A 15,782-nucleotide genomic window follows, 5' to 3' on the forward strand; every position below is an offset into this window, starting at 1 on the left:
AAGTGGGTCATTTCTACAAAAATACCCAAGTGTTCTGTCAAGTTTCCTGAGCATATTTTCAGCACGTTCCAGTGCCTCTTACAAAGTGCCTGGTCAACTGAGACACTCAGAGTCCCCTCCACACCACCCCTGACAAGGGCTGGGGGTTTAGTCCCTGCTGTGCTAGCTCTGTGAGTCAATGGTTTGCTGGGCTGACGGCCAGGTTCCCGTTTCCCACTTGCATCAACTTTACGAAATCCGAGTTTTTGGCAAATAACTGGACTCCATACTGACTATGCCCTATACTGTCTACCTGAGATGGTGACACAAAGAACAGATGCTGGGGCTCAGGGGAGGGGTGTGGGATGCTAACAGTGAGGGAATTTTCTCAGTTGGTTAAATCTCACTGCTCTAAGTGCCTCATGATCAACCCTGTAACGTGGGGACTTAGATAATAAATACTCAGATAACAGAGACCCTCTGTGTGACCCACATTATAAAGAAGCCCAATCCAAGAACACACATGCTCCAGGTGGTCAGCAGGAGAGCATACCTTGTGGTGATGGTGGTGGAGGTCACCCCACTGCTCGTCTCCGCCGTGGTTGGTGGGGGAGGTGGCGTGGTCCCTGGAGGGGGTGGGGCAGTGGCAGTCACTCCAGTGGAGCTGGACACGGCCACCCCGGCAGGCAGGGTGCTGTAGTAAGTGGCAACGTCAACCCCTGGAGGGGGAGGTGCCAGGCAGTAGGTGCCGTCTGGCAGCATGTAGTAGCTGTAGTACATGGCTGCCACCGTTGCTGTGAAGAGACACATTTTGAGGGCATGAGAGTGGCAAATGATGGGCCAGTTGGCTAGAATACACAATGCAGGGAGAAAGGGACACTTGCTCAAATGCAGTGTCCCTTCTGTCCAATGTCAATCATGTATTTTCTTTATTTTTCTGATATAAGAAAGGATGCCCAGGGGGCAACACAATTTGGAAGAACTGGACAATGTCCAGACACACACCCAGGAACAATGGAATCTGAACATGCATGGGGACATTCAGAGAAGCTCACTGCCTACACAGACTGCAGAATGGCAGATTAGGACAAACTTCCCCGTCCAGTACACCAGCTCTCCTCCTTGTGTGTCTTGTGAGACGACCATCTGAGGACTAAACCCCTCCACTGGCTTCCCTGTTTGACAACAACTCTCCACTCTTCACACTTGTTACTTTCCTCTCTTAAAAATTTGTCTTGGCATAAATCCTTTTCTTAGGTCTCCCAAGGCAACAGACACAAAAGCAAAAACAAACAAATGTGACCCAATAAAAGCTTTTACACAACAAAGGAAACTATAAATGAAATGAAAAGACAACTCACAGAACGGGAGAAAGTATGATGATGTGACCAACAAGGGCTTAATTTCCAAAATATACAAAAACTTCATATACCTCAATAACAAGAAAACAAACAACCCAATCAAAAAATGGGTAGAAGACCCAAATACATTTCTCCATCGAAAACACACAATGGCCAATAAGCATACAAAAAAGATGGTCAACACTGCTAATTATTAGGGCAATGCATTAAAAATACAAGGTATCACCTCTCACTAGTCAGAATGGCCATCATGAAAAAGTCTAAATAGTAAATGATGAAGAGGGTATGAGAACAGGGAATCCTCCTACACTGCTGGTGGGAATGTAAACTGATGCTGCCACTATGGAGAACAGTATGGAGATTCCTTATTCCTTAAAAAACTAGAGCCACCCTATGATCCAGCAATTTCGCTCCTGGGCCTACATCCAGAGAAAACCCTAATTCTAAAAGACACGCACCCCAATGTTCAAAGCAGCACTATTTACAATAGCCAAGATATGGAAGCAGCCTAAATGTCCATCAATAGATGAATGGATAAAAAAGATGTGATATATATGTACAATGGAATACTATTGTTGTTAATTCGTGCCTGACTCTTTTTGTGACCCCATGGACTGTAGCCTGCCAAGACTCCTCTGTCCATGAGATTTCCTAGGCAAGAATACTGGAGCGGTTGCCATTTCCTGCTCCAGGGGATCTTTCTGACTCAGGGATCAAACCTGTGTCTCCTGCATTGTGGGTGGATTCTTAAAACCCAACAGAATATTACTCATCCACAAAAAAGAATGAAATAATGCCATCTGTAGCAACATGAACGGACCTGAAATTATTACTTAGTGAACTAAGTCAGAAAGAGAGACAAATATATTTGATATCATTTACATGCAGAATGTAAATGGGCTTCCCTCATAGCTCAGTTGGTAAAGAATCTGCCTGCAATGCAGGAGACCCCAGTTTGATTCCTGGGTCAGGACGATCCGCTGGAGAAGGGATAGGCTACCCACTCCAGTATTCCTGGGCTTCCCTTGTGGCTCAGCTGGTAAAGAATCCGCCTGCAATGAGGGAGACCTGGGTTCGATCCCTGGGTTGAGATCCCCTGGAGAAGGGAAAGGCTACCCACTCTAGTATTCTGGCCTGAAAAATTCCATGGATACAGTCCATGGGGTCGCAAAGTGTTGGACATGACTGAGTGACTTTCACACACAGAATCCAAAATATGATACAAATGAACTTATTTACAATAGAGAAACAGTCTCACAGTCATAGAAAAGAATATCAAAGAGGGAAGGAGGAGACATAAATTAGGTGTTTGGGATTATCAGATACATACTGCTATATATAAAATAGATAAAACAACAAGGTCCTACTGTATAGCACAGAGAACTATCCAGTATCTTTTAATAAACTATAATAGAACTGAATCTGAAAAAGAACATCTATTATATATAATAGATATAATAAACAAATCTGATACATCTCATATACATACATGTATATACACGTATGTGTGTGTTTAGTCGTTCAGTTGTGTATGACTCTGCAATCCCATAGACTGTAGCCCACACGCTCCTCTGTCCATGGGGATTCTCCAGGTAAGAATACTGGAGTGGGTTGCCATGCCCTTCTCCAGATCTTCCCAACCCAGGGATCAAACCTAAGTCTCCCACACTACAGGCAGATTCTTTACTATCTGAGCCACCAGGGAAGCCCATATACATCTGTGTGTGTGTATGTGTGTGTGTGTGTGTGTGTAGATACAAAAAACTGAATCACTTTGATGTACAGCAGGAACTAACACAACACTGTAAATTAACTACACTTCAAAAATAAACAAACATACATTCGTCTTGGAAGTAAGTCATCTCGTCTACAAAGCCGTGCTGCTCTGTAACCACTGCATGTCCCCACCTCAGCGCAGAGATGCACTGCAATTTACTTAAGAAGTCCTAATGGACACTGAGATCACTTTGGGGCTTTATTATTACAAACAGTGACGTACAATAACTTCTTACATATTTAGCCCACACAGGCTAGTATCTGTAAGACAGAACCTATTTAAAAACAAACAGCAAAAACAAAACAAAACAAACAAAAAAACCCAATAAAAATTCCTGTATGTTTATTCTTTTTTTTTTTGGTGAGGGAAAAAAATTCAAAACCAGCAAACCACAGAAGACCCAATGATATAATTAAGCATTTAAATTTCTAATCCTGTTGTAGATAAGCAACTGGTTCTGACTACAGAGATTTAATTTCCTGTTCATTAGAGGATGGTGAAAGATTTTTCTAAGTAAGGAATTATATTTTGATTTTCAATTAACTTACTTTAAGACAAAAACACAAATAGCAAGACCTATTCACTGCCCGTGGTGTCCAGCACTGGAGGCCATGCAGGGAAGATGCGGGAGGTGCAGCAGCTCCCTACATCTCCTAACAGCTGGATCAGAGCCCTGCCGCCCTCGGCGGGAACGACTGCATAGTTCACATGCGCTGCGGGTGTATCCGCAGATGCTAATGACCTACTCTCTGTTAATTATACACGTCTCAATTCCTAGGTTGTGACTCTCTGGCTTGATGCTGTGCACCAACCACCGTTCACGTTGACAACAATATTCCACATTTTCAGAGCAGTGTGTGTGGCCTCAACATCCTCTCTACGTGATCTTCAGCATGGAGACATTCAGACCACACCTCTGAAGGCAGGCGCAGGCAGAGATGAGACCACAAAGGGCTGGGCATTGAGTGAGGAAAGGGAGGTTAGCTCTCTAAGCCCAGCACTCAGCACACAGAGTTTGATGGGTGGACAAGCTGATAGGACGTTCACATACAAGCTTTTCCTAACCAAAGGAGGTATCTGAATATGAAGAGAAACCTCTGTGAGATAAACCATAACCTTGAAAAAATGGAATTATGTTTCCCTTCATCCCCTTCAGATAATCAAGCTACCAGGGTCTTTCTTCTCACCCCTTGGGCAGAGCCACCATCAGAGGAGGAATGAGGCAGCATCAGCAAGATCAGAGTGTGCCCTGCCCCCTACCCCCCGACAGAGCACACCCCTGTGTATACTAGGGAGAGGGGACAGCAAGTGCTGTCCAAAATGTCACACCTCAAGGAAAGGACACTCCATGTCCTGTTCCAGACAGTTAGCCTCTTGCCTGAAAACAAGTCAAAATACATTTAAAAAATGTAGCCATAACCAATGAAACAAATATGAAATAAAAAAAGTCTGTAATTAAGTTCTGATTATATATTATGCAATTATAATTTAATGCATCCTTTATGTAATAGAAGTGAATAAATTATTTTAAAAACTGAGTAACATCCCTTTGAAAGTTTGATATGAATATGCAGATTAACCATCAGTCTATACCTGAGCTACCCATCATATTAAATTAAAACAAAGACTAAAAATAGGCCTGCCAGAGAAATGGCAGATGAACTCAAGAACTCATCCATTACAAACGTCTAAAAACGTGTGCTAAAATAAAGGAGAAATTTAAAATGCATAGCTGAGCTCAGAAAGAAGAAAAGAATCCATCTCCAGGTGTGAAAATCAAACAAAGCTTCCAAACCCGAAGGCATCTCTTAAGCCTTGGGCTTACTCAGGATGTGGGGATTCCCAGGCTGCAAACGGGGCTCAGGCTGCAAACCCTAGGGCCACCCCAGGACCCACTCTGGGGAGTCCTGCAGAGGACAGACTGGAATCAGAAACCCAGGGACAACATGTCCAGGATGCCCTCTCACTTCTTACACAAGAACTCTGTGAGTCCCTTCCAATAAATTCTAATTATACCTTGCAAAGGTGAACAGGAATTTGAAAATCCCTGTACATCCAAAAATAACCCTGATGGCAATGAAACATCGGAGGCGTGGTGAACTGAGAATGCAGACTTGCTTGCTGCGAGGTGCCTGCTGGGGCAATGCCACAGCTGAGGACTCAACACTGTGGCCAATTATGAGGCCGTTTCTCCAAGATTCTCTGTGCATGGAATGTCACAGACGAAAAGATTTTAGGGAGAAAGTTGTTTCTCTTCTTTTCACCACAGACACTGAGGTCTGGGTGGATGTGACAGGGCCAATCTCAGCAAAGACCCATGCCTGTCCTGTCTTGCCCCCCAGTTTATGGTGAACAGCACTGTCCCTCATTTCTGACCCTGGCACCTCTAAACTGTGTCTTCTGCCTGCTATGAAGTCCTTCCTAGTTTTTTTTTTTACATCCAACAAATAATAAACCCTGATGAGGATGTATAGAAAAGGGACCCCTTATACACTGTTGGTAGGAATGTAAATTAGTGTAGCCACTGTAGCAAACAGCATGGAGGTTTCTCAAAAAACTAAAAATCAAATAAACATATATTGGAAAAAAAAGAAAATACTAACCTGAAAAGATACATGCACCCTAATTTTCACAGCATTGTTTACAATAGCCAAGATATGGAAGGAACCTAAGTGTCCATCAGCAGATGAATAATAAGGAAAATGTAGTATATATACACAGTGGACTACAACTCAGTCATAAAAAAGAATGGAATCCTGCCACCCACAGCAACATGGGTGGAACTGGAGGGCATTATGTTATAAGTGAAATAAGTTAGACAGAGAAAGACCAATACCATATGACATCACTTACATGTGGAATTTTAAAAACTACAACAGATTAGTGAATATAAAAAAGAAGTAGACTCACAGAGAGAACAGACTAGTGGTTACCAGTGGGGAGAGGGAAGGGGGGAGGGGCAAGACAAGGATAGGAGATTAATAAGAGGTACAAACTATAATGTGTAAAACAAATAAGTGCGACTTCCCTGGTGGTCCTGTGGTTAAGAATCCACCTGCCAATGCTGGGGATGCGGGTTCGATCCCTGGTCTGGGAAGATCCCACAAACCGTGGGGCAACTAAGCCCACGTGCCAGAGAGCTTGTGCTCTCTAACAAGAGAAGCCACTACAATGAGAAGCCTGAGCACCACAACTAGAGTAGTCTCTGCTCACTGCAACTTGAGAACGTCCATGTGCAGCAACAAAGACCCAGTGCAGCCAAAAATAAATAAAAATTTAAAAAATTATTTAAAAAATTTACTAAAAAAATAAGCTACAAGGACATACTGCACAGCACAGGGAACTCAGCTAATATTTTATAATAACTATTAATGGAATATAACCTTTAAAAATTGTGAATCACTATGTTGAACACCTGCAACTTACACCTCTGCCCCAGGAGGCTCTGCTCTGCCTTCCTGAACACACATTGCTGGGGTTGTTCTCTGCAATCTGGGCTATTGGCACAGAGGGCCGTGCCAGACCACCTGCACAGCTCCCAGGACAGAGCAAGCACCAGAGACATGTTTAGAGTGAAGCCTGCTGACTGCAGGGCGCATGCGCCTCCTAAAGACCCTTGGGCTGAGACATTCTGCAAGAGCGAGAAGCTGGGCACCCGACACCACCCCACAACACTCGCTCAAGACGTGCACTTGCCCTGTGGGGCTTCACAGCTCTTTAAGTCCTTGAAACCCTTTAAAATGACCACCAACTAGAGCACAAATGTTTTTGTGTATAGCTCCCAAGTCAGAAATTCTTCTAAGTTTTGACAATGCCTGGACCAGATGGAGCAAAGAACAGACAGAGGTCTGGTTCCTGGGAACTTACCACCGTGTCCCAGACTAAACTGGGGCGGGCGGCAGGGGCAGAGGGAAGGTGCAGGGTTCCAAAGGGCCCCTGCGGTTCCGTTTCCCCCTGAGCTTCCATGACAGACTCCTCCTTACTAGGTCTGCTGTTGATCTCAGGATTTTCTGTGAATTTTCCAAGAGGGGACTGGATTTCACCCCAAGTTAAATATTGATGTGATTTTAATAAAAATCACTGAGTACCACAAACACCTACTCCAAATAAACCCAAGAGAGATATTTCAGTGAGGGTCTACACTTTCCAAAGGCAGGTATAGTTGTATGGAAAAAATCAAGTGGCTTAAAAGCACCAGGCACATCCTTAAGCACTTCCTCCTCGATACTGTGCGTGCTTAGACAGCTGTGGAACCCAGGGTCACAGAGACCTGCCTAATTACTTCAAAGCCCTTCTATTCAGTTAGCTTCTTGCAAAAATCAGAGCTAATTTACTGATATCTGTATGCAACCTTAAATCTCATATAAATAAATCTAACTCTCAGAAGAGAACGTCAGCACTGGAAGGGTTCTTGGAGATTAGAGACCTGGTAAGCAATACTTGCTGTCAATTCTGGAAGATAAACATGTGTTTGTATTAAAAATAAAAATAGCTTTCCCGAGTTCTGTGGAGAAATGAGTATATTCTTAAAAAATCGATCTACTCTATTCACATGAGAATGTGAAGCAGCAGCACTGTGTTACCAGCTGAGTGGGCCTGGGCAGCAGCAGCTGCGCCCCCTCAAGGTCAGCGCCTGGCCCCTAGCCTGCATCCCGGGACTTTTCTAGTAAGTTCAATGACTTTAAATCCTGTTTATACTTGCTGATTCCAGAACTGCCATCTCCAGCCCTGAGCTGAACTAGTACATTAAGTGCCTACTCAACACTTGCACTGGGACGTCTCATAAACCTCACAGGTGGACTGTGTCCAGAACAGGGTTGTCCCCACACATGGACATCTCCTGCTTCCTGCAGCTGCGTCAAGCCTCCTCCCACTGGGTCATCCTGGCTTCCGTGGTCTCTCAGACCCATATCCGACTCCCCAGGATCAGATCTCTTTTGACTGCTGCCCTGGAAGCTCCAGGGTCCCCTCCCTCAACTAGACAGAGCCCTCCCTGCCCACCCAGCCAGATTACTCCTCTGCTGGAAACCCTCCCCAACAGGTCCCCAGCCACGCTCCCCTTCTGTGAGGCACCTGCCTTCAGGCCTCGGGGCCCTGAAAGCCTTGGCTCAAGGGCTTCCCTGGCTCCATCCGCCAGCATTGTGCACTCACTCCCCCAGGGCTCTTGTTGATTCTGTGATGCTCCGCGATGGAGGAAACGCTGTTACGGCTATCCCCAGCATCGGTTGCCTACGATGCCAGCTTGTTCAATGACCGTATAAATCACAAGAGGAAGAGCAGAAACTGGAATGACACGGAGCAAAGACTTCTAGGAGACAGAACTCTGGAACCTTCTGAACTCTGAGGGGCAATATTCAACCCACAATTCTGGGTCCATCCAAATGACCTATCATGTTTGAGAGCAGTATCCAGACATTTTCAGACATTCAAGGATTAAAAAAATAAAAAAATCGGTCTTCTTGTGTACCCTTTCTTTCTTGGCAAACTACCGGAGGATGTACTCTAGTAAAATACAGGAGTAAACAAACCAACCAGGAGAAAACAGCCCTAACACAGGAAAGCAATGCCTGGAAGTCACCGGAACATCCTGGGCTGCAGGCTGGGAACAGGGCCTGTCTAGACTGGTACCCAAGGCATACAGCTCAGAAACACAGTTGTCAGTCACCACAATGCGGACCGTGAATGCAACCACCAATATCACAGAGAAGTTGCCGCAGAAGCAAACACGAAGCATCCAGCATCAAGACTCGCTTAAAAAGATGGCACCATTAGCAAGTGCCCGCATCACTCACTGTCTCTGCAAACTGGAGGCGAGGAAGTCAAAGCAGTGACCTGGCTGACTGTCCTGGCACCTGATAGCTGGGGCTCCTCTGACAGAGATCAGGACAGAGAGACAGGTCCAAAACTTTGTAGAGGAATCGAATTGGTGCACAGGATTCATGAATAAACTATTTCTGAATTGCTCCCTTTTGAATTTTGATTAGGAAACAGAGGTTGAAATATATTAAAGTTACAAAGTAGCCAAAACCAAAACTAAACGAGTAATATGAGCAAAATTTAGGGTATTAGAGCAGACTTCATAGGGGCACAAGTGAGCCGAATCATCATTTGTCATAGCAAGAGAGATGTCAGAGAAAATCTAGAGCTGATAAATCCAGAGACGGTGCTATAAATGCATTATTCAGAGATATGGAGGAATCCTCAAAAACTTGCAACAGTTAAAGCATTTATTATTTGACTTGAAAATATGTTTTACTTTGGGACACTTTTAAAAATTATTTTAATCAAAGAGATAAGTAATTTATCCTATTTACCATAGTCTGAGCTCAGGCCAAAGAGTTCAGAGTTCAACATTATTCATTCTCCTCTTCAATGTATTACTTCATGGTTAGTCTTTCCTTTCTTCGGTCCATCCAGCCAATATTTGCGTCAGAGAGGCACCTGAAGCTGGGGATCCAGCAGTACCCACGACAGACAAACCCCACCCTCTGGGAACTTCTGTATGGCAAGTTAGAGTATGAAAGTAAACCAGGGAATAAACAAAGTAAGCTCCAGTTCTGACAAGGGTTATGGAAACACAGAACAGGGTATGTGAGAAGAGGATGAACTAGAGGAAAGGACACTGTGCAAGGCCAGGGAGACCTGACCTGAGCAGCGACAGGTCTGAGCAGCAGCATTGCAGGCTGACGAGGAGCCAGTGCAGGAGCCCTGTGGTCAGAACCCACCGCACAGGAAGCACAGTGTGATGGTGCAGGGCAAGGCGAGAGTGGAGGCAAGTTTCCGGGATTTAAATGACATGGGAAATCAAGAGAACGGTTTGCGTAGGGAGGTGCCAGGGCAGCTTCCACTGACCACCACAGGAAGCACAGGCTACGGGAAGGCTCCCCAAGACTGACAGGGGCTGCAACAGATGACAAGGCCAGAGAGACAGTAGTGTTATGTGGTGAGGAGTATCAGATTCGAGAGAGGCCCTGAACGTGATCCCCAAGGATGCGCAGCAAGATGTGGGAATTGGGAAGAGAAAACTGAGGTGACGCCTGATGCTCTAGCCTGAATGACAAAGTGAAGGTTGGTGCTGTGCCCTGAACAGGGGCATGGGGGGGCCAAGACGAGAGTCCTGCTCTGGATGCACTCAAGTTAGGGGGTGATGGTGAGAAGGCAGGTGCGGCGGGGGCTGGAAACACACAGACACTTCCTACCACAACAATACACTGTAAATGCTGGAGTCTTAACGAAACAGGTCTTTGCTATAATGTTAAAGTTTGTAGGGCTACCATACTAATAAAAAAGGAGTAAATAAAATAAGAATACTCATATTCAGGTAAAGTCTCTTAAGTAATTTTGGGATAGACCAAAGGTTGGTAAATTTTCCCTATAGAAACTCAGGTAGTAATTATGTTAGGGTCATGGATCAAGCAGCAACACCGAGGATATCATACAAGCACTTAATAGTGAGTAAAAACAAAATTCCCACATATTTTTAAATTGCTGAAATTCAAAATACAGTAAAAATAATTGAGTGCAAGTTTTTTTGGGGGGGAGGGGCAGAGGTCCATTAGTGGGAAGAATACAATTCCTTTTACACAGTAAAACTTTCACTGAATTGGGGTTCATAGTGTCCCCATCACCAAGATGACTGTAAAGCTGTCTTAGTTCATGGTCACACACACAGGTGGTGGGCTGGATTCTGTCTGCGGGTTGTGGTATGTCACCTGGGAGAGTGTCACACACCTAGCATTTTCTATTTACTCTGAAGCTAAAACGCTTTCCCCTCCACAAGTGGAATTTTTGTTTTAAAAAAGTCAACTGCAGATCTTACTTCCCTGACCAGGGATGGAACCCTCAGCCCCTGCAGTGGAAGCATGGAGTCTTAACCACTGGACCGCCAGGAAACTTCCCAGCCCAGTGTTCAAGGGAAAAAAAAAATCCCGAACAAAAGGAGACCTGTTCTGCTGTCATCAAACTGGAAGAGGAAAATCTGAAGACTTCTGTAGTGACGCTGAGAATATCTCACTTGTAAAGCCGAGAAACCACTCAAGGGGATCAGTTTTAGACATGTGAACATGTGACTCTGGAACTTTAAGGCCAGTGTTAAAAAGTAATCACTCTATTTTTTGCAAATACAAGTTATTTCTCAGGATGCCCTGTCTCCAACCATTACTTAAAGTCTTCATCAGTGACCCTCAAGCAAAATGATCTGAATATTTTATACTGTGTTTCGGTTCTGGAGACAAGTTACATAAGAATGGATTCTGGAGAGTCTGGGTGGAGAAGGCAGGAGGCTCAAGTGTGTGACCAGGAGCCCAGGTGAGGCGAGGCTGCGGGGGTATGGGGGGCGACCTGGGGAAGGACATCTGCTCCAGGGCATTGTTAGGATCCCAGGAGAGAGGAGAATGGAGTCTCCAGAGGAGCTGCACTTGTAAGGGCAGACAAAGCATCTCAGAGCAGGTGTGAATGGTGTAGAGGAGGGGCGCCCGGTTCTGGGACTAGAGGTCTGGACAGAGCTGCCAAAGTAAGCAGGGTGAGGGGTGAAGGGGAAGGTGAAAAGGAAGAGGCCCCGCAAAAGGAATCCAGCAAGGAACATGACAGGTAGACAGCAAGGAACTGAGTCTGGAAGGAAACAGAACCCAAGCAACCTTTTGAGTTTTTGGGCCACAGAAGAATCTGGAGAGACAGGAATTCAATCGAGCACAAAGAAAGGAAGTAAAGCAAGCAATGAGATGGAAGGGATCATGCTGAGCAGGGTCAGGAACCAGCCCTGTGTGTCTGCTTCAGCACAGCCTGGGAGAGCTCGGGATGGCTTCACAGTTTCAAATGGTTCAAAAACAACCCAATAAAACAACATTTCACGATGCAAATATTCTACGAAATTCAAATTTCAGTGTCCATAAATCAAGCTCTATCAGGCACCGTTACACACCTCTGTTCCCAACAGTCAGTGCAGCTTTCACACTCCACCAGCAGCGGTCACAGAGTGCACTCAGTCACCACACTAGAAACACTTATGCCTGGACCTTTACAGGAAAGGTTTGCAAACCTTGCTGAAGAGCTTAGAAAATAAACCGAGGACCCAAACACCACTGCTATCAAGCTGGTACATTTTAAACTGTAAGGAACAGAACAGTCACAGCTGAAAAAAATCAAAGTAAGGAGAAGATGGGACAGGAGGTGGACGTGATCATGCTGAATGCCAAAGAGAAACTGAGATTAAAACAAAAAAGAGAAAATTACAGACATGGAAGAAAAAGATGATCCAAAATAAGGAAGGTGGCATCTTTTAAAAGACATTCAGAGGTACAAAATAATTTCCCTGAAATGAGAACAGAATCTTCAACTGAAAAGGGTATGCAATAAATTCCAGGAAAACTGAGGACTTCATTGAAAGTTATTAAAATTTAAGAACAAAGAAAGAATTCTTAAGGTATTCAGTCAGAAAAAGCAGTCTCTTAAGGGGGGAGATGGAGCTGGCCACTCTCTCCCTTTTCACAGCAACACTCAGCAATTCTCCCAAGTTCCAAGCAAGTGTGAGTAAGTGAACTATTCTCAGCCAAGTTGCTATTTATGTCAAAGGGCAACACAGACAACACGAACATGCGATCTCAGAGAACAGCAACCAGGAGCAACTAATGAAAACCAAACAACTTACCTACACAACTAGTCAGTGGCAAAAGTCAGCCAACCTAGGTTTCACTGAGAGGAAGAACCATGTGAAATTCCAGTTTACAAAGATCTCAAAGAAAGAATACGCAACCCAAGAATTTTATACCCAGACAATTTTTCCTTTCTACACCAGGGTCAAAGGCAGGTATTTTTAAAGTATGTATGAAACAGAAACCTTGCAAAAAAACTACTTATTTATGAAATTATAATGACCAAGAAATGAATCAGATAAAGAACTCAAACAGAGATGCTCTGACAAAAAATCTAACCCAAAGAACTCAGAATAATCAACCAGGGAATTATGGTTACAAAACTGAACATAAACCCTACTTTTAACTCTCACAATCTAAGCATATTTCTTTAAAAAGACAAAAACAAAAAATGAGTTAGTGAAGGGGTGAAGGGAAGGTATTTTAATGAGGACTTAATTTTCTCTACTTAGTTGATTAATAATGTCTAAGATAAAAAATAAAAAGCTTAAGAAAAAAAACCCACACCCTACAATTCCAACCACTCTAATGTTCTCTTAAGCTTTAGAACTGAATTCTTCGAAGAAACTTTTATCTGACATTCAGGAATTACTTCACTTTGATTTTGATTATAGGTTCTTCAGCCAAATTCAAGTAAAATTATAAAGCTTATGTCCACTTTAACACAAATATTTCTATCTACACATAAGTTTTTAAAAACAACTTTTCATAAAAATTATCTTTGTATCCTAAAGATGTGAGCTTTCTTTTTTCCCCCTTTGTCCCCATGATTACCTCAGTCTTTTCCACTGTCAATGATGTTCACCTAATGTTAAAAATGGCTATTTCTGGATGGTGGCATCTTTTACTTTTCCCCTTTTCCCCTTCTACTTCTCTTGAATTATAATAAAGCTATTTCTAAATGAGAGTTTGGAAGGTAAGTAAAGCATTTCAAGGTCATGACTTTGCAGGGAAAAAAATGCTAAAAGCAACAGCAAAATCACATTTTAAAAACTGGGAAGAAGCAAGAAAATATCTACTGCAGCCACGTGATGTGGTTTAATTTCACTTAAGCTATTTATAGAACATTAAAAAAACTGAGTTGGCATTTTAGTTTAAAAAAACCACATGCTATAATAGTGGCTAGTATTTCAGCATTACTGCTTCCTGCATAATTAATTTTATTTATTATGCTCTTTGTAAGGATTTATAGCTAAACAGCATAGGACAGCCAAATAAGAACAGCTAACAGCATGAATGACAGCTCACTGTCAGACTAATAAGTGAAAGAGATTGAGTTTCATGTATCTATATTTAAGGAACTTCGAGAAAAAATTCTTTTAAAATAAAAACAAATGCTTTTCTTCCTAGACTGCCAAATCTAGGGAAATCTCTGATCAGCAGAAAGTAAATAACAAAGGACAACTGAGTACATTCTAAGGTTATTAAACACCAAGTCATGTAAAAAGACAGAAAAACTTAGAGACTCCAGCTACCTAGACAGGCCCCAGCAGGTGGGCACCACAGCATTTGTTTTCTGGGATAAAAGCTGCCACCGGGACTGCTTCAGCCTCAACAGAATACAGGGAGAGCTGACAAAACAGTCCTGTCATTAAATCACAGAACTGCAAAGAATTAACTCAGGATACCAGTGTTTCAAAATAAGCCTCACCCAAATCTGTATTTTTTCTGAGAAGGTTTAAAGCACTACAAACGGCCAAGGAAGGAGTCACTCTCCTTGCCCTGCACTTTATTCTTCCAGGTCCTCTTCTGAGGGCACCGTGAGTACCAGTTTCTAACCTGTCTTTCCACTTCTGAACTGAATGCTGATGGTCTCACACCAAAACCTAGTCCTGGGCCTTCTGCCCTCACCCACGCCAAGTGCCCCAGGCAGGGCCTCCGGCTCCTCTCTAACTCCAGCAGCCCGCCACACACATGCATGCCCTGATGCTTATTCCATTAGTCTTCCCTGAAGGACACAGAGGGCAGCTCAGCCTTGTGCTACTAATAAAAATCTTTTTTACAATGAACATTCTTTTTTTTTCTTTTAAACTATTTATTTGGTTGCTCTGGGTCTTAGCTGCAGCATATGGGATCTAGCTCCCTGACCAGGGATCAAACCCAGGCCCCCTGCTTTGGGAGCACAGAGTCCTAGCCACTGGGCCACCAGGTGCTGGTGACGGTTTAGCCACTCAGTCGTGTCCGACTCTTGTGACCCCATGGACTGCAGCTTGCCAGGTGCCTCTGTCCATGGGATGCTCCAGGCAAGAGCACTGGAGTGGGTTGCCATTTCCTTCTCCAGGGGATCTTCCTGACCCAGGAATCAAACCCAGATCTCCTGAATTGCAGACAGACTCTTTACCAACTGAGCTATAAGGGAAGTCCCACAGTGAACATTCTTGTAGCTCAATCTTTACACATATATTTGTAGAAATATAGGAGAAATAAAGGAGAAATTCTGGGTCAAAGGCAGGTGCGTTTTAGTTCTGGTCTACACTGTCCACTTGCCCCCCACTCTGCTGGATATAAGCCTACACTCTCACCAGCAACAAGCGAGTGCTGTCAGCCTTGTCCTTTGCTTATGTGACAGCTGAAAACCGGCATGTCACTGCAGGGTCATTTGCATCTCTTTTAATTAATCTGTGATTACTAAGCAATTAAAAAAGGTATACTCAAAAGAACATTTTCCATAGCCCAGAAACTTCTATTTTATCTTAAGATATATAATTTCAAAGTATTCTCATGTGCTTGAAAATGGATATTTTTTTATCATAATGAAGTCTCAGATTCTTCATATATTTGCTGCAGCCTGATTTAAAAGAAATGTTGGATTTTATTTACTGTGGAGGTTAGTTAGGTTCTAAAGTCAGCAGATACAATGCCATTTGAGTGAGCAGCAAGGGTAAACCTTTAAAAAATCAAATTGTATGGTCATTTTAACCTTTGTGAATTATTCATACTACAGTTCATTTTTTCTACTGGACTGTTTTTTTTCCTACTTGACTGTAAAAGCTGTTTGTGTATTATTAGTTTTCT

General features: G+C 43.4%; 1 protein-coding gene across 9 annotated transcripts in view; it reads right to left on the reverse strand.

The window, feature by feature from the left end:
- Positions 1-15,782, reverse strand: part of SFSWAP (splicing factor SWAP) — an 81,022-nt gene that overhangs the window by 42,364 nt on the left and 22,876 nt on the right. For all 9 annotated transcript variants that reach the window (XM_024977183.2, XM_005217657.5, XM_005217656.5 and 6 more), the window contains one exon: positions 533-773. In XM_024977183.2, coding sequence (XP_024832951.1) covers positions 533-773 — 241 coding nt within the window. The remainder of the gene's footprint in view (positions 1-532; positions 774-15,782) is intronic.

The sequence above is a fragment of the Bos taurus genome, chromosome 17, assembly GCF_002263795.3.
Source record: "Bos taurus isolate L1 Dominette 01449 registration number 42190680 breed Hereford chromosome 17, ARS-UCD2.0, whole genome shotgun sequence".
Classification (NCBI taxonomy): Eukaryota; Metazoa; Chordata; class Mammalia; order Artiodactyla; family Bovidae; genus Bos; species Bos taurus.